At 38.7% G+C, this 25537-nt stretch overlaps 3 protein-coding genes across 3 annotated transcripts; all 3 read left to right on the forward strand.

The window, feature by feature from the left end:
- The first annotated feature begins 260 nt into the window (after positions 1–260).
- On the forward strand, positions 261–3222 carry LOC148195363 (uncharacterized). Its single transcript, XM_088093824.1, has 5 exons — positions 261–684; positions 807–908; positions 2105–2214; positions 2301–2425; positions 2556–3222. The coding sequence occupies exons 3-5, from the start codon at positions 2133–2135 to the stop codon at positions 2760–2762; spliced, it is 414 nt and encodes a 137-aa protein (XP_087949950.1). The 5' UTR covers positions 261–684; positions 807–908; positions 2105–2132; the 3' UTR covers positions 2763–3222.
- Positions 3223–17516: 14294 nt separating this feature from the next.
- On the forward strand, positions 17517–18467 carry LOC148195364 (uncharacterized). Its single transcript, XM_088095173.1, has one exon. It carries the CDS (start codon positions 17517–17519, stop codon positions 18465–18467), a length of 951 nt encoding a protein of 316 aa, XP_087951299.1.
- Positions 18468–21737: 3270 nt separating this feature from the next.
- Positions 21738–24313, forward strand: LOC148195365 (uncharacterized). The gene is made up of 10 exons (XM_088095516.1): positions 21738–22019; positions 22104–22229; positions 22312–22955; positions 23029–23110; positions 23185–23274; positions 23364–23486; positions 23565–23693; positions 23785–23888; positions 23973–24063; positions 24136–24313. Exons 1-10 carry the CDS (start codon positions 21738–21740, stop codon positions 24235–24237), a joined length of 1773 nt encoding a protein of 590 aa, XP_087951642.1. The 3' UTR covers positions 24238–24313.
- Positions 24314–25537: the final 1224 nt, after the last annotated feature.

The raw sequence follows: 25537 nt of genomic DNA on the forward strand, positions 1-25537 counted from the left end.
ACAATTCTATATATTAGTTTCTTAAAAATTTTTATCAGTTGTATATAGAATATTTTTAATTTTTATTTTGTGAATTTAGATTCCTTGAGTTGTGTAACTAATATTCACTTAATTTGCTATATTTAATCAAGGCAACCGTCTGTTCATATTTTTCTTGAAACTTTAATTTGACATATTTTAGTTTCTAATGAATAGAAACTAAATTTCTACGCAATTTATTACTGTATAGTGTACTTAAAGAAGAGAACTATCACCACAGATGAGGATGGCATGGAGATTCCTGTGCCTGCAGATGATTGATTTCTTGAAATAATAAGTTTCATTGTTTTTATGAGATTGGCCTGTACTCATTATAAATACTTGTCTGCTTATTAAATATATAAATACGTTATAATGATCATATGACAGTGGATGCTGGAGCTGCATATCACACTCTGAAGAAGCATTTTCCCCTCTTTCTCGAACCCTAGAACTCTGTTCTCTCTCTCGAACTCTCTTGTTCTAGAACCTTCTTCTCTGTGGAGTCATCTTCATCAATCCTTCATCAACCATTCATTCACCTCTCCTCTCCAACCTTCAGTCAGCTCTCGTGTCAAACCTTCGTCTCAAACCTTCAGTCACCTCCCCTCTGGATCGTCTCTTCTCTGCAGCTGTAAATCATTCTTCTCTAGAGCCCTAAATCTGGTAAGTGATTCTTCTGTTCGTTCATGTTTATGGTAATCTGTAATGGTTAGAAATCTTTAAAATTGAACCCTAATCTCTGTTGATTTGATTTTCATTGCCCCATTTTTGGTTCGTCTGGGAAGACGTAGTTGGATTTTGACGAGGCATCGATTGTGGCTGCTGTGTTGCGGTTTAAGCTGAGACATAGAACTTGGTGCTGCGAAGGCCGAAGGAACCACAAAAAGGTGTTTTTAATTTCCTGTCTTGCTCGGTTTTGTATGCAATGTAGTTCGGTTTTTAATTTCCCTCCATGAATGAGTTTTCTTCAAAGTAATTCCAGCATGGTAATGGGCGACCAATTGCTGTTGAACAGTAATATGTGGATGTAAGATTTATAATTGAGGGGAAAAGAATAATTATATTGAGAATAAAAAAATAACAAAAGGACATATCATAAGCATAAGCTAACAGAGTACAATGTAAAATACGCCTTGCTTCATAATTCATTTTTTCCTTCATATCATAAGCTTTGTTTCATATGAATGATACTATAAAGGATTCTTTCTTGTAAATTCCTATGATGGGGTTTGATAAATGATCTTACCAAGGAGGGGTTGTTCTTTTTTCTTTGGGGTGCATATCATCCCCAGCATCAGACTACCCAATGGAGTTTCAACCAGTGAAAGCGCATGGAAATATCCCACAACACTTTTTCAGTTTAGATCATTGAAAAGGTGCAACATTGCCATCAAAGCCAAGACAAAAGTTTAGGACACTAAGAAAAGGGGAAGTTAAATAAAACATTTACTTATTCACGTTGAAGTTCAGCTTAGGTGGTTGACTTTAGATCACACCAACCAATACATTTGGTCTACATTAGACACGCAATATATTCAGAACATATACAATTCTATATATTATTTTCTTAAAAATTTTTATCAGTTGTATATAGAATATTTTTAATTTTTATTTTGTGAATTTAGATTTCTTGAGTTGTGTAACTAATATTCACTTAATTTGCTATATTTAATCAATCTGTTCATATTTTACTTGAAACTTTAATTTGACATATTCTAGTTTCTAATGAATAGAAACTAAATTTCTACGCAATTTATTAGTGTACTTAAAGAAGAGAACTATCACCACAGATGAGGATGGCATGGAGATTCCTGTGCCTGCAGATGATTGATTTCTTGAAATAATGTTTCATTGTTTTTATGAAATTGGCCTGTACTCATTATAAATCCTTGTCTGCTTATTAAATATATAAATACGTTATAATGATCATATGACAGTGGAATTGTATGGCCAACTTATTTCTGATTATCTCTGATCTTGCCACAACCGATTAGTTCTGGTGTTTGGTGACCACAAGCGCACCAGTCATAATTAATCTGTTTCACATTTTTTTGAAAATTTCCAGTGTTCTAATTTGTCTCAGGTTGTGTCTCTGTCACATAGAAAACACCATGAATTTTGCAGCGTCATTTTATAGAAGATTGAATGTCAAGGAACTTGTGACAAATATTCCTGTGTATAGAAGCACCAGTGGTATAACCTCATTATCCTATATTGGCTACTGTATGATGTCTTTCTAAAGTAATCTAGACTAATGATTTTTTGACCCACTATTGTAGATGTATCTGGAGAAGGTTTGAGTATGGTGTTCAGGCGCTGGGCTACCAAAAAGACTGTTGGTTCTACCAAGAACGGACGGGATTCAAAACCCAAGAACCTTGGAGTGAAGAAATTCGGTGGGGAGGTATTTTTCTACACTTTTTAGTACTAATTATTGCCATGCAGGTAGAGGAAGTGAGAACTGAATCTAGATGTTCTGAATATGGTTCATTGACTTCATTCACTTATGATGTAACTCTTCTCTTACTATGCAGAGGGTGATACCTGGAAATATCATTGTTCGACAACGTGGCACTCGTTTTCATCCAGGAAACTATGTTGGACTTGGGAAAGATCATACTCTGTTTGCATTGAAAGAGGGATTGGTGAAGTTTGAACGGCATGTTGAGCCTAAGGAAGGCCATGTTCTCCACCCTCTGTATGCAAATGCCTCTGCTTCTGAAGTAAAGGTTGCTGTGTAAGTCTCACCAATGTCATCCATGATAGAAATTTTTTATCTGGTGACAGAATTCAACTTACCTTCTTGGCTATGTGAACACCGATATGTTCTCACTCTGGCTTTATTAATACCTTCTTTAATTCAAAAATGGGTTAGTTGGCTGGTACATAAATAATTCGTTATACGGGAGCAGATGAAGGATTGTCGCGTGATCTGTGCAAATGAAGAAAGAGATGGAAGAACAAATTAGAAGGATTCAATCTTATATTTGCAGTTAAATTTGAGCTTAAAACATAAGTATAGATTTAAGTGTGAGATTACGGGGTTACTGTAAATGTATTATTACAATATTTAAATTTTGAATTATTAAAGTGTGAATTTTTTTGGGATGTTACATAGATGAGATCCAGAGTAACATCTTACATATACATGTTTCTCACCATTTAAAAATAATATATTTTTAATAATTTGCATGTCTTTTATTCTTTTCTAAATTGGAATCAAGTTCATAGAAGTTTTTCAAGACTTTCCTTTTTTTTTCAAAATAGTTTATTTATTAAAATCTCCCCCACTTATATTCACATCAATGAATGAAACTATTTTAAGTAATAAGTCTATTTTTGTAAAATGTTGTGATAGGAAATTTTACTTAAAAAAATACAGTATTTACATAATTACATTATTAAAGATACATTTTTTTTTATGTTTTCATTAACAAATTCATCGTAGGTTTAAGTTGATTGAGTTAGAAAAAAAATTTGAGTTTTTTAAATTTTGAATCAAATTAAATTTAACTCATTTAACTCGTATGTTAAACAAATTCAAGTTGAGTTGATAATGAGTTCATCTATAATCACCAATTAACCTTTATCGTTTTTTTAACTTTTTCATTATAATTATTAATTACTTTTAATAATGGAGGTTGAGAATTTGATCTTTTAAAAATTAGAATGTTATTTAATAATATATTGTAAGACCTTAGAAAATGCACACCATTAATCACCTGTCACATCCCTTTAATTACTTCCAAATGCAGTGCATTAAAAACGCAATTTCATTCTCTCTGCCTCCTCGCCAAGTGTCACGGTGGAATGTTCTGAAGTCAATAATGGAGGACAGGTGTTAATATGTGAGAGTGCGTCCGTTTGACTTGGGAAGAAAACTGATTTTCTGAAAAACCTTCTTCCCACTCTCTACAGCACTTTTCTTCTTCCTCAAAAATCAGACTTTGCATTTTCTCCACCTTCTCTCTAGAAAACTCCATCTTCTCTCTACTGCAACTCACTCTACCTTGTTTCGGTCACTGTTCAGGCACCGTAGAAGGATTCCCGGCGTCCTGAGCTTTCGTTTGAACCGAACACCTTAGAATTCTGAAACCGGTAAGTTCATCTTCCTTCCACTGTTCGTTCTAGTGAACATGCACACTCAACTCTAGGTGCATGAGTTCTTAAGATTTGATACTGAACCCCTTTTTCATCTGTCTTTGTATTGATTTTTAGAGTAGTAAGTGTTGCGGGTAGAAGGAAAATATAGTTGACAAGTCCAGTTGCAAACCTAGGACGAACGCTCATATTAGAGGTAAGGGAAGCTTATTAATTTAATTCGTATGCGGTTGTATGCTCGTTGAAATTGATTGCATGTTACAGAATGAGTGTATGTATGTATCCAGTACATGTATGAATCATGTTAGTTGATATGTCTGAAGTGTATGAATGTGAAAAATGTGTATTAAATCGAAGCATGAAATATTAATGTGGTTGCCATAAAGTCTGGAAATTATATTTGATGTGAAGTATAAAGTATGAACTGGTATGTGGAAATCTGGAATAGTTATAAAATTTAAATATGAACTTTTTATTATGATTATATACGTTCGTCATCGAATGGTCTTCTACCGTTCGGTTTTCCAGTAATCTGATTAAAGTGGAATTCCTTCATTTGGAAGGAACTCTAGTTGAGAACGAGTGTTCTCATTTAGAAATAATGATCTTGGAGCGTTCGGCTCATAACAATTGTACAGTAATATTCGAAATAAAGTAATATATATATACCTTGTGATTCAAAGAGTTGTAACGCTCGGTCTTATACCTAGCATTCGTAATAAGTAGCGCTCGGTCTTACACCTAGCGTACGTTCGAAGTAGTGCTCGGTCTTATACTGAACGCTCGTACTTGTCTTTAATTATTGAACGTTCGGTAATAGCGTTCGTCCAAATTCAGTGAAAATTCCTTTTACCGCGTTCGGTCATTGACTGGCAGTCGGTCTTAAAATATGATTATTCTCATTATGGTTCTGAAATCGTCTTGAGGTGGTTTTATCCATTGGATCCTGCCTAGAGTCCTGTACTTAAATTATTCTTGAGTATTGATAAAATCTTCCGAGAGTCAGTTCATTCAACTGATTCCAATGGTAAGTAACGTTCATCAAAAGTGATGTTTAATTGTATTCAAATTTATTCGGTTCTGAAGCGAAAGTTATCTTTCTCTTTACTCCCGTTTGTCCTCATTATGAAGAGGACTGAACGTTCGTATATTATTAATTGAACGTTCGTTATTTTATGAAAGTATAATGAAAGATGAAAATGAGATTTGGATGAAGAATGATATTGAACAAACAGTATATGAGATGAATAAGCGATGGTGACTTTTGAACGAGCGTTCCAAGGAGGAACGACTCTATGATTTGAATGTGGAAAGTTGTATAGTATGAACGTGGTAAAGCTACTGATGGCAGTTCATCCTGATATTCCGTGAGTGCTCATCTCATGTAGAGGAGGGTAGGTCATGTGTGGGAATGGCAGGAGGTCCTAGTCCTTAGGAGTACTTTGGACTGATAGGGCTAACCTCGGGTGGCAGCTGTTGAGTGTTTCCTAGTTACTACATCACCCGAGTGCACGAACGCCTGTAGATACATGGATTCATACAGTCCGGACAGTCTGTCTTATGAGAGTTTTTGGATGATTATTTATATGTTGATATATTAATGTATTGTTGGTATGCTTAAATTGGATGTTGATGTATTGAATTAAATTATATAAGCTTACCCTGTGTTCTTTCCTTGTGTTGTCTTGTACCTGTACGTCCGTCCTGTCAATGCAATGATCATCCGTGTGGATGTGAGCAGAAGGAGACGCACTGCTGGAAGAGGCGTTGGAAGACCAAATTTTTGAGGAAGAAAACTTAGTAGAAGTCGAGGTGAAGACTGAATTATAGGACGTTCGGCTTGTAGTGGTTTATTTTGGTTAGGTTGTCGTTCGTCCGCCTTTTGTTTTTAAATTCTTAAATGACTTTGTAAACCGTTCGGTCTTGAAATCTCTCTCTTATGGTTCAATAGTAGTTAGCAATCTATGTAAGGCCGTTCGGCCAAAATCGTACTCTTGTTTAATTTAAGACTGATTTGGTTTATCATTAAATGTAATTAATTCTACTATATGGTGTTTACTGTATTATTGGGATGTTACATATATGTTAATAATTTAAATGCTTAATTTATTTGTTTATCCAATTATATATGTTGAGACTTTATTTTAAATTATACTATTTTTATATTAATGTTTGATCAAATAATCAACTTAACTCACACAGACTCACTCATCATGACTTAAGTTGATTCACTTTCACACTCCTAATATATAATTTAAGGATTAAATAGGTTTTTAGTCCTTAAACTATCAAACGAATTTGTTTTTAGTCCCTTTTTCAAAGTAAAGTACATTTTAGTCCTCCTCCTTCAAAAAAACCTTAATTTTTGGTCCTCCAAAATTAACAGCGGAAGGATAAAAAATTAACGTTTTATTTTTAAATAGAAGGACTAAAATATACCTTATTTTGAAAGAGGGACTAAAATGTACCTTATTTTGAAAGAGAGACTAAAAACAAATTCGCTTGATAGTTTAAGGACTAAAAACATATTTTTCCCATAATTTAAAATCATTTGATTAAACATAAAGAGACAATCGTCAATTATTGTCAAATTTTTAGGTTATTTTTTTACAATATAAAAACTATCTTTAGGTTTTCAACTCAAAATATTATTTAGTGTAAGCAAATGTAACATCCCAATAAATAGTAATTACCATTAATCAGAACTAATCACATTTACAGAAATTACAGTGCAGTCTTAATATTTACAACAGCTGCTCAAAATTAAAAACCGAACGTACTATAATTACAGCGTTCAGGATCTATCAAAACTATAACAAATTCTGGATGAACAGTACTGCAAAACTACATACAGGACTTCCAAAATACAGTACAGAAAACCTATCAGCTACTACGGAACGAGCACTCTACTGCTCAGCTTTAACTTCAACTTCTACCAAGTTGGCATCCTCCAAATTTTCTTCTTCCAGCATTGTTTCCAGAGGAGCCTCACCATCTGCTCACATCCACAACGGATGATCATTGCATTGACAAGACGGACATACAGAAACAGTAGACAACACAAGGAAAAATGCAAGGGTAAGCTTAGGTAATTTAATTCATATCACCAACATAAACTTTAACATATAAAATCAATCGTACAAACCAATAACAGTACATACACAAAGCATAATATAACTCATCCAAATTCTCATAAATGACAACTGTCCGGACTGTATGAAGCCATGTATCTACAGGCGTTCTTGCACCCGGGTGGTGTGGTAACTGGAACCGTCCATCAGCTGCCACCCAATGTTAACCCTATCAGTCCAAAGTACTCAGTAGGACTAGGGCCTCCTGCCATTCCCACGCATGACCTACTCCCCTCTACATGAGGATGAGCACTCACGGAATATCAGGATGAACAGCCATCAGCAGCTTTACCATGGTCATACTACACTACTTCTCATATTCACATCATGGAGACGTTCCTCCTTGGAACGCTCATTCACAATCCAATCCCATAAAATTCATTCAAATACCATTCTCACATATTAACCAGTTCTCTTATTCACATTTTCATTCTATGTTCCACTCTCTTAATTTAAACAAAGTTTATCATTTAATAGATTCAGAGGATTGTATTACAGTACACTGCTATCACGTTTCTGAACAAAAGAAATGCACCATTATTCATTCACAGACGTTGAGACAATTGACTAATTTAATTGAAATTGAGTCTAAAAGATCCAAATAATACTTAGGAAAATTCTAAGTATAAAGACTTGAGGTTAAATGAAAAGGACCATTACAGTTTAAATGATTTCAAATAATTAATCAGAGCATTAGTAAATTCGGAAACAAACACTGCCAGTCAAAGATCGAACGTTAATTAATAAATTGAACGAACGCTGTGAAGTTCGCTTACAAGCAATGATAAGGACGAGCGTTCAGTAGAAACTGAACACTGCTTAGGACGAACGCCAGGTCAATGACCGAGCACCAAATAGAACGAACGCTCATTTGAAAGAACGTTCGGTATCAGACCAAACGCTATCTAGGACGAACGCTCAATCTAAGACCAAGAGTTCATTTGGACGAACGCTCAGTATAATACTAAGCGCCACTTATGACGAACGCTGGTAACCAAAACCGAGCGTCCTAACTATACTTCACTTTATTTTCAATAATTGGACACGCTAGGCTAAGCCGAACGCTCACGCCTAACTACCAATAACGCTCGTTCTTAATCAGAGTCCTTTCCAAATGAAAGAATCCTCATGCTAAGTGATGTTCCAGGGAAACCGAACGGTATAAGACCGTTCGATAACGAGCGTACAAGATCAATCAGAGAAGATAAAAATTTCCAGATTTTTCAAACAGATAATTTCACAGTTTTCATATGATTAGAACTTTAAAATTTCATCTTCACCATAAATCTCATACATTACAGAATTCATATTGTCATCTCATAAATCCAGACTCCAATCATATTCCAAATCATATATTACACATTCTGCATAAAATCCAACAATATTCATCATCTCATCAACCCGAATTATCCATTTTCAAGTGCAGACATATCAGCATCAACATACAGTTTCACACATTATCATTCATATACAACCAGTGCCACAGGCTCTTTCATACATACTCAAACATCAAATATTTCATGCATTTCAGACATCTAGTACACTTCATTACTGTCATGAACATCAAACCAGTATTAAATTAAATTACTAAAGCTTCCCTTACCTGGTCTAGTAGTGAACTCCCAAAATGCTTATGGTTTCTCTAGTGCTCTCACGGCTTTCTACCCAACGAGTCACTCCAAGATTCTCACTAAATCTAATAAACCAAAATGACATAAGGTTCAGACCTATAACTCATGCATGCAACCAGAAATTGGTTCGCATGAACTAAATAGATGAAGGTGCAGAGACAAGAACTTACCAGTTCAGTTCTCAGTTCTGTTTGGTTCAGAAGAATGCTCACGGTGCAGAGAGGTTTCCTACGGTGTCTGAAATGAGATTGGAGGAGATGAAGGTGAGTTATATTAGAGAGAATATGAAAGAGTTCAGGGAGAATACAGAGAAGATGGAAGGCCAGAATTTCTTGAGGAAGAAGAAGATTGCATGGAAGGAAGAGAAGTGTTTTCAGAGAAATTGTTTTTCTCTTCCTCGTCAAACAATGGTGCACTCACATACTGCCACCTGATTTCCACTACAGCTTTTGGAAGCTTCCACCGTGACAGATGGCATTAGTGCATGCAGAGAGGAAGAGAGTGGAATTTGACGTGGCACAGCGCATTTAAAAGTGATCAGAGAATGGATTTGTATATATTAATTTATCAGGGTTTCACATTCCCCCTAACTAAAAAAAAATTTTCGTCCTCGAAAATTCTAAGGCTTACCAGGAAATAGGTGCGGGTATAATTCTCTCACAGCCTCTTCAACCTCCCATGTTGAGTCACCAGTCTTTGCATTCCACACCACTTTTACTAGACGAACTTCTTTGCCTTTGTAGAGTCTGGTGCGGCTGTCTTCCACACAAACAGGTTGCATCTCCAGTGTCCTGTCTGGGAGAATTTGGATGTCTTCTAACTCCAGTACATGTGATGGATCAGCTATATATTTCCGGAGTTGTGAAACATGAAAGACTGGATGAAGGTTGGACAGTTGAGGTGGTAAAGCCAGTTCATACGCAACTGATCCAATCTTCTTCAGAATTTGATAAGGTCCAACGTACTTAGGTGATAGCTTCTTTGGACGAAGAACTCTCCCCACTCCAGTGATTGGATTCAGCCTGAGGAACACGTGATCTCCAGCAGCAAACTCTAAGGGTCTTCTTCTCTTATCAGCATACGATTTCTGCCTGCTTTGAGACGTCTTCAATCGTTCTTGAATTAATTTCACCTTCTCGGTTGTTTGTTGGATTAATTCAGGTCCGGTTAATGCAGTCTCACCTTCTTGGAACCAACACAAAGGAGTTCTACACTTTCTTCCATAAAGAGCTTCAAACGGTGCCATTCCTATGCTTGCTTGAAAGCTGTTATTGTATGTGAATTCAACAAGCGGCAGAACTTCATCCCATACTCCCATATGATCTATAACACACGTCCTCAACAAGTCTTCAAGAGTCTGGATGGTTCGTTCAGATTGGCCATCCGTCTGAGGGTGATAAGCAGAACTCATTTGCAGTTTGCTTCCCAATTCTCCTTGCAATGACTGCCAAAAACGAGATGTGAATCTCGTGTCCCGATCTGATATAATACTTGAAGGAACTCCATGCAATCTAACAATCTCCTTAACGTATAATTTGGCCAAGTTTGTCACGGACATCTTTAAATTAACAGCCAGGAAATGGGCGCTCTTAGTCAATCTATCTACAATCACCCAAATTGAATCATGGTTTCGGACTGTACGTGGCAGATGAGTCACAAAATCCATGGAGATGCTGTCCCACTTCCATTCTGGGATTTCCAATGGCTGCAGTAATCCTCCTGGTCTTTGATGTTCAGCTTTGGCTCTTTGACAAGTTAAGCAAGAGGACACAAAACGTGCAATGTCACTCTTCATACCAGGCCACCAGAAGGATAAACGAAGGTCTTGATACATCTTAGTCATACCAGGGTGTATGCTAAGACGACTATGATGAGCTTCCTCCAGGATGATCCGTTTCAGTTCGCCATCATTGGGAACACACGTCCTACCAAGGTAACGTAGCATACCGTCCGTCCCAGCATTAAACTCCTTGGCCTGATCTGTACCAAGCACGCTCAAAATTTTCACCAGTTCTTCATCCTCACGTTGCTTCTTCCAAATTCGGTCAAACACATCACTGGAAATTCTAAGGTTACAGCACCTGATAACGTTCGTTCCTAAGTCGAACTGTAACCTTAGATCTCTAAAACTCTCCACCAAGTTCAGCTCCTTAACCATCATTGCCGAGACCCTTACTGCCTTCCTACTCAATGCATCCGCAACCACATTGGCTTTCCCAGGATGATACAGCAGTTCGAATTCATAATCCTTCAAGAATTCAAGCCACCTCCTTTGCCTCATATTCAATTCCTTTTGATCAAAGAGGTACTTGAGACTCTTGTGATCACTAAACACTTGAAACGTTGCTCCATACAGGTAATGTCTCCATATTTTCAAAGCAAACACCACTGCTGCCAGCTCCAAATCGTGTGTGGGGTAATTCTTCTCATGGATTTTCAACTGTCTGGAAGCGTAAGCCACTGCCCTCTTTTCCTGCATCAGTACACAGCCCAAACCTTGATACGATGCATCACAATACACTTCAAAAGGTTTGGCCGTGTCTGGAATGACCAACACAGGAGCACTCGTTAATTTCCTCTTCAATTCCTGGAAGCTCTCTTCACAACGATCCGTCCAAGCAAAAGGCTGGTCCTTCCTAGTGAGGTAAGTCAGAGGGGCTACTATCTTAGAAAATCCCTCAATGAATCTCCTATAGTAACCCGCGAGCCCCACAAAGCTTCTAACCTCCGTGACTGAACGTGGGCTCTCCCAATCCAGCACTGCTTTCACCTTGGCTGGATCCACTGCAATACCACCAGCAGAAACAACATGCCCCAAGAATTGGATCTCCTTCATCCAAAATTCACACTTTGAACGTTTGGCATACAACTCTTTCTCCCTCAACACGCTCAAGACGATCCTCAAATGTTCCTCATGTTCGTCAACGCTCTTGGAGTAAATGAGGATGTCATCAATAAATACCACCACAAATTTATCAAGGTACGGCCTGAAAATTCTGTTCATGTAATCCATGAAGATTGCAGGTGCGTTTGTCACTCCAAAGGGCATCACCACGTACTCGTAATGGCCATAGCGAGACCGAAATGCAGTCTTCTGAATGTCCTCCTCTTTCACTCTAATTTGATGATAGCCCGAACGTAAATCAATCTTAGAAAACACACACGCACCATGCAACTGATCCAGCAGGTCGTCTATCCTTGGAAGAGGATACTTGTTCTTGATGGTCAGCTTATTAAGTTGTCTATAATCAATACAAAGACGGGAGCTGCCATCCTTCTTCTTTACCAATAATACAGGTGCTCCCCAAGGTGAAGCACTTGGACGGATGAACCTCTTGTCCATCAATTCTTCAATCTGCTTCTTGAGTTCCAATAATTCAGCTGGTGCCATTCTGTAAGGTTGAACTGAGATTGGTGCAGCAGTAGTTACAAGATCAATCGTGAATTCAACCTCACGAATGGGAGGTAGACCAGGGACTTCATCCGGAAAGACGTCCGGGAATTCATCTACTACCATTCGTCCTCTACTGCTCTCATTGTTGGACGAATACTCTACCTCGTTGTCTTCATACGTCATGATCAAGAAACAGCTTGCTCCCTCCATGATGTCCTCCTTCAACTGACCGAGAGTTAGTGACAATTCTTCCTCTTCTTCATCTGGAAAGACTAACTCCTTTTTCCCACAATCAATGAGGATCCGATTGGTAGCCAACCAATCCATCCCCAAAATTACTTCTAAGTCTTGAAGGGGTAAGCAAATGAGATTAACCTTATATCTACGCCCCTCAACTTCTATAGGACATCTTACACAAACTGTAGACGTCTTGATCCCACCAGCCGCTGGGGTTGACACCACCAGATCAAACTGTAATTCACTCTCCACTATTCCCAGTTTCTCAACACACGCCTTCGAGATGAAGGAATGAGTTGCCCCCGAGTCATACAGTACACAGCAAGGCTTTCCATACAACATGCAAGTACTGGTGACGAGTGTACCTGATCGAGCAGCTTCAGCACCAGTGATTGCGTACACCCTTCCTGTGGCTTGCGCACGTCCACCTCTCCCTTGTTGGGTTCTCCCAGTGTTCGGCGGCCTCATTGCCGCACGTCCTCCCATATTGCACTCGTTCTCCAAGTGGCCATTCTGTCTGCAACGAGTACAATATTTTCCTCCTGGCAACTGTGGACAAGCCCACCGATAGTGTGGTCCTCCACACTGATAACAGGTTAAGCTTCTCGGCTGTCCAGATTGGCCAACAGTGACCAAAGCTTGTGATCCGCCAGAGGATTGAGTGGGACGAGTATATGGGGACCCTCTCACATTTGATGCACCTCTGGACAAAACCGGACCCCTACTCACTTGTTGTTTCTTATGTTTTTCGGCCTCAGCAATGTTCTTCTCAAGCACCTTTGCCCTCTCAACCATAGCAGGGAAAGATCTGATACACAGGCAGGATATTAATACTTTCATATCACTCCTCAACCCGTTCTCAAACTTCCTGCATTGCCATTCTTCACTGGTAGCCATGGTATTGAAACGGACAAGATGTTTGAATTTGTTGGTGTATTCTGAGACGGACATACTGCCTTGCACCAATTGAAGGAACTCCACCTCCTTAGCAAAACGCACACTGTCTGGGAAATACTCTTCGTAAAATTTTGCTCTAAAAACCTCCCAATTAATAGGATTCTGCGCGTCAGTCAGGATGGCTTTCATGCTTGTCCACCAGTGACTAGCTTCACCAGTCAATAAGTATTCTGTAAAGGCCAACCGATTGTCATCTGGACACCTCTTCGCATCATAGATCCGCTCCATATCTCTAAGCCACTGATCCGCTTCATCAGGAAGTCCTTTTCCATTGAACTTTGCAGGGTGGTGCTGCAAGAAGCTTTCCAAACTCCATTCGGCATTAGGTGCAGCATTAGAAGAAGAGGCTCCTGGTGTGCCTCTAGTAGAGGTCAGCAGGTCCATCAACTGCCTCTGAGTTGCTTCAGAGCTGATACGTGAGGCCTCCAAACTATTCAGTGCTTCCTGGTTTTGCCTCATTAAGGCAGCATTTTGCTCAATTAAGGTTGTGTTCTGCTGTTGCAGCCTATCGATGACTGTCTCCAACATTCTGGTGTTGCTAGAAGTGTCAGCCTCGTTTGGCTGAGGTGGGGGAGGAAGTCTAGGCGCCATTCGTTTTCTGGATCAGAGAAAACGTAAGTTAGTTATGTTCAAGAGTTAAAAATAATAACTCATCAACACACAATAAGCACACAACGAAAGTATAGTGTACTCATAACCCTACATGTCCTTGAAAGAACAAAACTGCTCTGATACCAATAAATGTAACATCCCAATAAATAGTAATTACCATTAATCAGAACTAATCACATTTACAGAAATTACAGTGCAGTCTTAATATTTACAACAGCTGCTCAAAATTAAAAACCGAACGTACTATAATTACAGCGTTCAGGATCTATCAAAACTATAACAAATTCTGGATGAACAGTACTGCAAAACTACATACAGGACTTCCAAAATACAGTACAGAAAACCTATCAGCTACTACGGAACGAGCACTCTACTGCTCAGCTTTAACTTCAACTTCTACCAAGTTGGCATCCTCCAAATTTTCTTCTTCCAGCATTGTTTCCAGAGGAGCCTCACCATCTGCTCACATCCACAACGGATGATCATTGCATTGACAAGACGGACATACAGAAACAGTAGACAACACAAGGAAAAATGCAAGGGTAAGCTTAGGTAATTTAATTCATATCACCAACATAAACTTTAACATATAAAATCAATCGTACAAACCAATAACAGTACATACACAAAGCATAATATAACTCATCCAAATTCTCATAAATGACAACTGTCCGAACTGTATGAAGCCATGTATCTACAGGCGTTCTTGCACCCGGGTGGTGTGGTAACTGGAACCGTCCATCAGCTGCCACCCAAGGTTAACCCTATCAGTCCAAAGTACTCAGTAGGACTAGGGCCTCCTGCCATTCCCACGCATGACCTACTCCCCTCTACATGAGGATGAGCACTCACGGAATATCAGGATGAACAGCCATCAGCAGCTTTACCATGGTCATACTACACTACTTCTCATATTCACATCATGGAGACGTTCCTCCTTGGAACGCTCATTCACAATCCAATCCCATAAAATTCATTCAAATACCATTCTCACATATTAACCAGTTCTCTTATTCACATTTTCATTCTATGTTCCACTCTCTTAATTTAAACAAAGTTTATCATTTAATAGATTCAGAGGATTGTATTACAGTACACTGCTATCACGTTTCTGAACAAAAGAAATGCACCATTATTCATTCACAGACGTTGAGACAATTGACTAATTTAATTGAAATTGAGTCTAAAAGATCCAAATAATACTTAGGAAAATTCTAAGTATAAAGACTTGAGGTTAAATGAAAAGGACCATTACAGTTTAAATGATTTCAAATAATTAATCAGAGCATTAGTAAATTCGGAAACAAACACTGCCAGTCAAAGACCGAACGTTAATTAATAAATTGAACGAACGCTGTGAAGTTCGCTTACAAGCAATGATAAGGACGAGCGTTCAGTAGAAACTGAACACTGCTTAGGACGAACGCCAGGTCAATGACCGAGCACCAAATAGAACGAACGCTCATTTGAAAGAACGTTCGGTATCAGACCAAACGCTATCTAGGACGAACGCTCAATCTAAGACCAAGAGTTCATTTGGACGAACGCTCAGTATAATACTAAGCGCCACTTATGACGAACGCTGGTAACCAAAACCGAGCGTCCTAACTATACTTCACTTTATTTTCAATAATTGGACACGCTAGGCTAAGCCGAACGCTCACGCCTAACTACCAATAACGCTCGTTCTTAATCAGAGTCCTTTCCAAATGAAAGAATCCTCATGCTAAGTGATGTTCCAGGGAAACCGAACGGTATAAGACCGTTCGATAACGAGCGTACAAGATCAATCAGAGAAGATAAAAATTTCCAGATTTTTCAAACAGATAATTTCACAGTTTTCATATGATTAGAACTTTAAAATTTCATCTTCACCATAAATCTCATACATTACAGAATTCATATTGTCATCTCATAAATCCAGACTCCAATCATATTCCAAATCATATATTACACATTCTGCATAAAATCCAACAATATTCATCATCTCATCAACCCGAATTATCCATTTTCAAGTGCAGACATATCAGCATCAACATACAGTTTCACACATTATCATTCATATACAACCAGTGCCACAGGCTCTTTCATACATACTCAAACATCAAATATTTCATGCATTTCAGACATCTAGTACACTTCATTACTGTCATGAACATCAAACCAGTATTAAATTAAATTACTAAAGCTTCCCTTACCTGGTCTAGTAGTGAACTCCCAAAATGCTTATGGTTTCTCTAGTGCTCTCACGGCTTTCTACCCAACGAGTCACTCCAAGATTCTCACTAAATCTAATAAACCAAAATGACATAAGGTTCAGACCTATAACTCATGCATGCAACCAGAAATTGGTTCGCATGAACTAAATAGATGAAGGTGCAGAGACAAGAACTTACCAGTTCAGTTCTCAGTTCTGTTTGGTTCAGAAGAATGCTCACGGTGCAGAGAGGTTTCCTACGGTGTCTGAAATGAGATTGGAGGAGATGAAGGTGAGTTATATTAGAGAGAATATGAAAGAGTTCAGGGAGAATACAGAGAAGATGGAAGGCCAGAATTTCTTGAGGAAGAAGAAGATTGCATGGAAGGAAGAGAAGTGTTTTCAGAGAAATTGTTTTTCTCTTCCTCGTCAAACAATGGTGCACTCACATACTGCCACCTGATTTCCACTACAGCTTTTGGAAGCTTCCACCGTGACAGATGGCATTAGTGCATGCAGAGAGGAAGAGAGTGGAATTTGACGTGGCACAGCGCATTTAAAAGTGATCAGAGAATGGATTTGTATATATTAATTTATCAGGGTTTCACAGCAAACAATTTTATGTAAGTAATTTTATAGAAGTTAGTCAATAAACTAAATATTTTTAGTGCCAAATTGTTGAGAATCAAATTAATTGATCCTTTTACTGTAATATGGACCGAAGTCCATTACAACTTTAGGTTTAGTTTCTGTTATTATCCTAACTGTTTTCTGTTTTCAAGAGCTCTATAAATAGAGCTCTTCTTTACGTCTTTGTAACACAGAACATGAAACACAGTGATAACAAGCAATAATATTGAAAGCAAGAAAGGTTTAGTTTTACTTACTTGTCTCTTCATTCTCTCCATTTTTCTCTTTTGCACTCTAGCCGTCTGAAGCCGCCGGACCACCGTGCCGTCATCATCTTCTTCAGCCTCCAGGGAAGAAGCCACTGGATTCTCCGTTCTCTCTCTTCTTTTCTCACAGAGCCATTTGCCACGTTTACATAGTTACTTTTCACTCTGATGGCTTTATCCACGTTGTGGGCCATGGGTCGTTGGGCCGTCCCACTGTTCATACCATTTGGGCCACAGTTTAATATGGTATCAGAGCAGGTCTAGTACCTGCTCTTCCACTACCCCTGCTGATATTCTTGTTATATTTCTGGGTTTTTTTTTTCTGTGTCTTTAACCTCCATGGAACTGGCAGAGTTCAACAACCCATCCAGCCCTTACTACCTACACTCGGGAGAGAACCCGGGTCTCACTCTCATCACTCAAACTTTAAGTGAGAATAACTATTCATCCTGGAGCATAAGCATGAGAAGAGCTTTGCTATCCAAGAACAAAGTTAAATTCATTGATGGGTCAATAAAGAAACCCCAAAAGGATGACATCCTATATGATGCATGGGAAAGGTGCAACATGATGATATTGTCTTGGGTAACAAAGACTCTTTCTCCACAAATAGCTGAGAGTGTTATATATGTGGAAGACGCAAAAGAATTATGGGATGAGTTAAAAGAAAGATTTTCCAAGGGTGATCATTTCAAGATGTTGGACTTACTTCAAGACATACATTCCATTAGACAGGGAGAAAGAGGAGTGAGTCAGTTTTTCACTGATTTAAAGATTCTCTGGGAAGAGTTGGAGTTCTTGAGACCCATACCCACCTGTACTTGTAAGATACCTTGCAGTTGTGATCTTTCAAGAACCTTCTTGAAATACAAAGAGATGGAGCACGTGATATGCTTTCTAAAGGGATTGAATGAATCCTACAATACAGTTAGGACACATATTCTGTTAATGGATCCCCTCCCAAACATCAATCGGGTCTTTTCCCTTATTATACAGCAAGAGAGACAGGAGAAGCTTGGGTCTGCTGATGTTAAAGTTTTGGCCAGCACTGCTGACAAAAACAATCAATGGAAAGGACAAGGAAGGGGCTATGGGTCCCGTGGCCAAGGAAGAGGAAGAGGTAGAAATCCCAACTATGGCAAACAGTGTTCCTATTGCAACAAGATGAACCACACTGTGGATGAGTGCTACTCTAAACATGGGTATCCACCTTGGTACAAGAAAGGAGAGGGGAGTCAAGACAGAAAGAACGAATGGAGCTCTGCCAATTCTTGCCAGAACACCACTTAACCCGAAGGAGTTCAGAAAACGCAGACTACAAATAAGAACCATTTTTGGCTCCATCACTGTAGAACAGATGCAGAAGCTCCTCCGAATGATAGACAAAGAAGATGAGCCCACTCACAAAGTTAATCAAGTTCAGAGGAATGATATTGAAAACAAGCAAGGTAATTCTTCCTGGATAATAGATACTGGTGCCACAGACCATGTGACACATGATAAAATGAATTTTATAACATACCATGAAATTAAACCTATTTCTATAAGATTGCCCAACAATACTACCCTCACTGCTAGACATGCTGGTACTGTGAAATTCTCTGAGGACCTCATCATTTTTAATGTTTTACATATTCCTGATTTTTATTTCAATTTGATCTCAGTTCAAAGTCTTATTAAAGACTTGAATTGTAATCTAACTTTCTCATCTAAGACTTGCCAAATAAAGGAGAACCATACTTCGAAGATGATTGGATATGCTAATTCTTGGAGAGGGCTCTATTATCTGCAGGCTTTCCCTAAACCCGATCAAAGAAATATTTCCAGGAATGCTTTTTCTTTTAAGAAAACTGATGTAAACCTGTGGCACTATAGGTTAGGCCATCCAGGGGACAGGGTCATGAAACAAATATGCGAGAACTTTCCCTATGTTAGTTTAGGTTATAATACTGTTTGTGATACCTGTCACTATGTTAAACAACGAAAATTGTCCTTTCAAAAGAGTACTTCTACTACTGCTGAATGCTTTGATATTGTGCACTGTAATATATGGGGTCCTTTTAACACTATCTCTGTTCATGGGCATAAATATTTTCTCACCATAGTTGATGACTATAGTAGACACACATGGATTTTTTTTATGAATAATAAAGGTCAAACTAGAGATTTATTGCAGAGCTTTGTTATTAAAATTAAAAATCAGTTCAACAAAGGGATTAAGACTATTATGTCTGATAATGGTCCTGAATTTAAGTGTGTGGATTTCTACAAATTACATGGCATTAATCACCACAGAAGTTGTGTTGAGACTCCTGAGCAAAACTCTGTTATTGAAAGGAAACACCAACACATTTTAAACGTTATCCGTGGCCTACTTTTTCAGTCTAATGTACCCAATGCATATTGGTCCTACGCGGTTAGTCATGCAGTCTATCTTGTAAATAGGTTACCTACTCCCACTCTTAATAACAAAACCCCCCATGATCTGCTCTATAGCTCACCTCCTACTTATTTAAATCTCAAAATTTTTGGATGTTTATGTTTTGCATCTACTCTTGAGAAAAATGGGGTGAAGATGAAGATGAAGAGTGAAAGAGTTCTAGAGATATGGAGTGAAATGGGGTCCATTGCTTGTATAAGTGATTTGTTTGGTGAAATCTCTGTGATTTGTGTAATTAGTAATTGTAGTATGGCTGACATTACCAGTAAATAATGAAGACAAGCTTTTGTATTTCTATCGGCTGAGAGATCTCTCTCAAGGTTTATTCTTAATCCATACATTGTCCACTATCACTTCTGGCTGCCCTCTGCAGCTGCCGACCTCCATAGCTGGTGCACCTCATCCAACAAGAAGCAACTGTGGTGGTCATTGAGGTAACGGCTATCCATTCTCCATTATCGCTTCTGGTTGCCCCCTGCCACCGCTGACCTCTAGATTTGGTGCACCTCGTTCAGCAACAAACATAGTGGGCATTGAGGCTACAAATTCCACACAGCCACCACATGCTACCCTTCTACACAGCTCAGTCATGTGTGTGAGGTCCACACACCATACTAGGATGACCACAAAACCGCTACATTTCTTCCAGTGGTCTCATGGGCTCCTCTAGTCTCAATTTCATCCTTGTTTTGGGCTTCAAACCTTGTCTTAGTTGTGGATTATAAAAGAAATCATATGTTGGACTTCTAAAAAATCTTTAGTTGAGCTTGTTAGATGACGTTTGTAGAAATCATAACCTTAAATCCTAGATTCTAGACTGTAACCCGAGACCCCAAATCATAAACCACAAATGCAAAACTGTAATTTTTTAATTTTTTTATGCTTTTTTATTTTAATAATTATTGTAGTAATACTTTTTTATTTTTTGTCATAAGAAAAAAAAAAGTGAACAAGGACATATGACATATGTTATTAGAAAAATATAAACTTAAGTACACTGGATAAGTTAGTTTTAAGATGATAATAATTTTGTGGCAATTGGAAAGAGAAAAAATGGGTATATCATGGACCTGATCATCAATAAAATGAGACGTGATTTTGGGGTGACCCATTTTGACAAGGAAAATGTTATTTCGACAACGTTTTTTTGACACTGTTTTGACAACGCCAGGTGTCAGCACCTAATTGGCTCAGTAATTTCAAATTAAAACAGAGAAAGGGTTACGGGGCGAGGGGTAGTTTGGGATTTGCAGGTGAAAATTTTAAGAATTGGGTTTGGCGGTTTAGGGTGGGAAGACGTTCGTTCTCTGGCTCTCTCGCTCTCTCGCTCTGACGCTCTCTCGCTCTCTCACTCTCTCGCTCTCTGGCTCTCACGGTCTCTCGCTCTCACGGTCTCTCGCTCTCTCGCTCTCTCGCTCTCACGGTCTCTCGCTCTCTCGGTGTCCTGGTGTCTGGCTCTCTCGCTCTCACGGTCTCTCGGTCTCTCGCTCTCACGGTCTGTCGCTCTCTCAGTCGTTCAATCTTTACTGTAGTACGGACGTTTATTGGTGTAAGTAAAAATGGGCGAGTCCTGGCATTGTGTTTGACATTGTGTTTTTGGCGTTTCGTTAAGTTGAATGATATAACTGAGTGTGGAATGTTGTCTTGTTAGGGCCGTTGCAATGGAAGGGAAAAAAGCAAGTGTAAGAAAAAAATTAAATTTTTTGTTTATATATTATTTAATTATCTTACGGATTGTAGTTAGTAATAAATTTTTATGATTTTTTTTGTAGTGGCGACTTCTTATTTCGATGGATTCATCGATCATAATTGAAATGAATCGTTTACTCCGACAGTGTCATGTGGATCGGATTAGGATGACACCATTTATGTGGTGTGTGAATATTAATAACCCTGTGGAGGTGAATTTAAAATTATTGAAGGTTATGGTTAGCAGGTGGGTTGGAAATGATAACAGTTTTAGAGTTAGTCAAAAGTTGGTGCCCTTTAGAGTTGTTGATGTGTTGATGAGCTTAGGTTTAGAAATAGGTGGTTTAGAGATACCCTTTGATGAAGTAGTTGGTGGATTGGTTGGTGAAATGTTCCAATCAAAAACCATCAGTTTGAAGGACTTGACAGACATGTTTAATGTCATTGTTCATGATAAAAACATTGAAGTCGATGTAGTGTGTAGGTTATATATATTAGTTTGTTTGGTTGTTTTCTATTTCCCTAGGAAATCAAGGCATGTTTGTAACATGCCTTTTGGAGTGTTAGATGACTTAGACCGTTTGTGTCTATATGATTGGTGCACCGGTGTACATAAACACATTGTAGAGAATTTAAATAAATGTAAGAAGAAAATTATGGGAGCAGGTATCCCCCAGTCAGTCACTCTCAGTGGCAATGTGGCAGTCTTGCAGGTAATATGATATGTAGTTCACTATTTTGATGTAGTGCAGAACATTGTGAATTATGTTTGATGAAATAATTTTATGATATTTTAGGCTTGGGCGGTTGAGAGACTCTCTTTGCATGGTCATCCTTCGCACCGGTTTTTCCCGCGCATAATGAGATGGTTCCCGTTTAAATCAAGGACCGAAAAAATTGAAAATATTTTTATGACCGGAGATGTAAGTGTTTTGTTTTTCGTTATTTTGTATGTTAAAATGGATTGTGTATTTTGTCTGAATTTGTTGTGTGCTATTGGTGCAGTTAAATATGGAGTGGTATATACGAAATGAAGATCGTCATAGGCCGGAAATCAGTGCAGCTTTCAACTTGGATGACGAAGGATCCTTGGGTGAAGGATCCAAGGTTGACAAAGACGATGATGAAGAAGAAAGCTCTGATGACGGGGCATGGGAAGCAGGTGCGGAGGAGAGATTGAGGAAAAATAACGAACATATAAGAGCATTGAATGCCAAGATTGGAGTTTTGACTAGGGAGCTATTTGAAATTTATCAAACTCCAAACTTTTTTGAAGAAGATGCATGTGCCACTGATGAAGAGGTTGGGGGTGGAGTTGGAGGTGAGGATAATGCTGAAGTTGGGGGAGAAGAAGAAGGTGATGGACATGGAGTTGGAGGTGAGGAGAATGCTGAAGTTGGGGGAGAAGAAGAAGGTTATGGAAATGAAGTTGATGACCCCCTAGGTGCACATGCTGAAGTAAGAGGGGATGATGAAACTGTTGGTAACATTAATTTTATTGAAATAGAAGACGATGCTGATGAAGGAGAACCAGAGGTGGTGCCATTGGCTATACCCCCATTGCGGAGTTTTGTTGGTGATCCAAGCACTAGTGTTGATGCAAACCAATTGTATACAGCAGTCAGCATCAGAGAGATGAACGTACACAGGTATGTGGTATGAATTGTAGTTGTGGTTGAGGAATATGTATTGTTTGTGATTGAGTAATATTTGTATGTTTAGGGTTGTAAGCGAGATAATTGGCCAAAGCTTGAGCACGACTTCAATTTACACTTTGGCCCCACTCAAATACGTTGATAACATGGTTAGTATTGTCACATTTGGTTGTGTTTCATGTTATAGTATATTTTAGTAATGTGAAAATTTTTTTTTGTGTAGGTGGTGTTATTTGCTTGTACGGTCTTTATGTACTTTGAGAAAAGGTTGTCCGGTGTTGTTAAGAGGTTTCATTTTAGTCCGTTATACTCGGTAAATAAAATTTGATATTGTGTCATATTTATGATTGAAGAAAGTATTTTTGATCGAATTTTTATTGATGATTTTGAAATTGTCCACAGCACCATATTCTTACAGATTATAGGAAACGTCCACAGAATCGCCATGTATTCACGCTTCATAACTATAACACTTATTTTCGTTCCGATCATTTTGGACTTGAAGAATTACCCACGGCGGACTTTGTGAGTAACCTTGAATTTCCAAATCTTGTCGACTTTTGGTTGTAAATGTGTTACTGAAATTGTTTATATTTTTTGTAGTTGTTTCTGCCATTTGTCCACGATGATCACTGGTGGTGTTATTCAGTGAAGTTGAGGTCAATGGAGATTTTTGTGATCGATTCATTGGGGAAGGGGATCAGAGACCGCAAAAGGATAGACACAGCCGTTGTAAGATTCGACATCTTTCATTGTTGATTACCGTGTGATTATGACATAACCCTGCATTGTTTAAGTATTTATTGTTTTTGTTAACTGGTAGGCTGAAAATATGGCACGGTTTTTTTGCATCCTGATGAATATACCGGAAGGTAGTATTGCTCCTTTGACAGTTAAACAAGCAAATATCCCATCCCAACCAAACTTGTAAGTTTCTTGAACTGTAGTGCCGGACGATATTGTGATGTATATGGGCAAAAGTAATCTGATGTTGTGGGTATATTATTTCAGACATGATTGTGGAGTAATAATGTTGAAAGCAATGGAAATCTGGGATGGAGATGAAAAATACAACGGGAAAAGCATGCCTGAATATACAACTGTAAGTTGGAACTGTGTGTTTGATAATATTGTTGTATGTCCTGGTTTGTAATGTGGAAAATGTTGGTTTCAGGCGGAGCTGCTTGGGATTAGAAAGCAATATGTGTGTGACTGGATCCTGGACAACGAGAACACTAGCAGAATGGAAGCCCTACATCTATACGGCATTGTCTAGGATTGCTAAGAAATTATCAAATTTTGACATGTATAAGATGTTCAAATATGTACCTAATGTTATTTGACAATTTTGACATGTATAAGATGTGGAAATATGTACCTAATGTTATTTGACAATGTACAGTATGTGTTTGTAATAAGAATAGTGGTTGGATTCTGAAATGAATTGTTTTTACTGTGCGTTTGTGTTTGTTATAATGACAAAATTAGTGATTGAAAAATGAACGCAGCATTATAATAAAAATTTGAAAAGTACGAGAGCATTTTCACTAAAATTAATCGTAATTAATGCGAAGGATTTGATCAATTTCCGAGTGGGGAGATGGGAGATGGGTGTTGGTGATTCATGTGAACGCAAGAAGGTTGGAGTTACCCGTGATGAGTAGGGGGACTAAGTAGTGCAAGGAATGAGTGAGACTGCTGAAAAAAAGCTCTGGTAATCGTTTACAGGACCCCTGTAAACGATTACCCGAGAGAAATTGCCCATTTGTACAGAAAGTCCAACACAGGTACTCAGTCAGATGAACACAGGTCACCATTGGAAGAAAAAGTCACTTTTAGGCACTTCTGCACCTCTCTGAGGCCTGTGCAGGTGTTCCAGTGGTGGGAGAGGGTGGGTGGTGATGTGATGTGAGTCCAAGGAGGCTGGGGAGACCCCCCATGAGTTGGTGGACCAACCTGTGCAAGGAATTAGTGAGAGTGTTCAAAAAGGGGTCTGGTAATCGTTTACAGCACCCCTGTAAACGATTACCCGAGAGAAATTGCCAATTTGTACAGAAAGTCCAACACAGGTACTCAGTCAGATGAACACAGGTCACCATTGGAAGAAAAAGTGACTTTTAGGCACTTCTGGCAGTGTCTGAGGCCTGTGCAGGTGTTCCAGTGGTGGGAGAGGGTGGATGGTGATGTGATGTGAGGCCAAGGAGGCTGGGGAGACCCCCCATGAGTTGGTGGAGCAACCTGTGCAAGGAATTAGTGAGAGTGTTCAAAATGGGGTCTGGTAATCGTTTACAGCACCCCTGTAAACGATTACCCGAGAGAAATTTGGAATTTGTACAGAAAGTCCAACACAGGTACTCAGTCAGATGAACACAGGTCACCATTGGCAAAAAAAGTGACTTTTAGGCACTTCTGCAAGTGTCTGAGGCCTGTGCAGGTGTTCCAGTGGTGGGAGAGGGTGGATGGTGATGTGATGTGAGGCCAAGGAGGGTGGGGAGACCCCCCATGAGTTGGTGGAGCAAGCTGTGCAAGGAATGAGTGAGAGTGTTCAAAAAGGGCTCTGGTAATCGTTTACAGCA

This window comes from Vigna umbellata, chromosome 7 (genome assembly GCF_029865625.1).
Source record: "Vigna umbellata cultivar VRB3 chromosome 7, Vumbellata_1.0, whole genome shotgun sequence".
NCBI lineage: Eukaryota > Viridiplantae > Streptophyta > Magnoliopsida > Fabales > Fabaceae > Vigna > Vigna umbellata.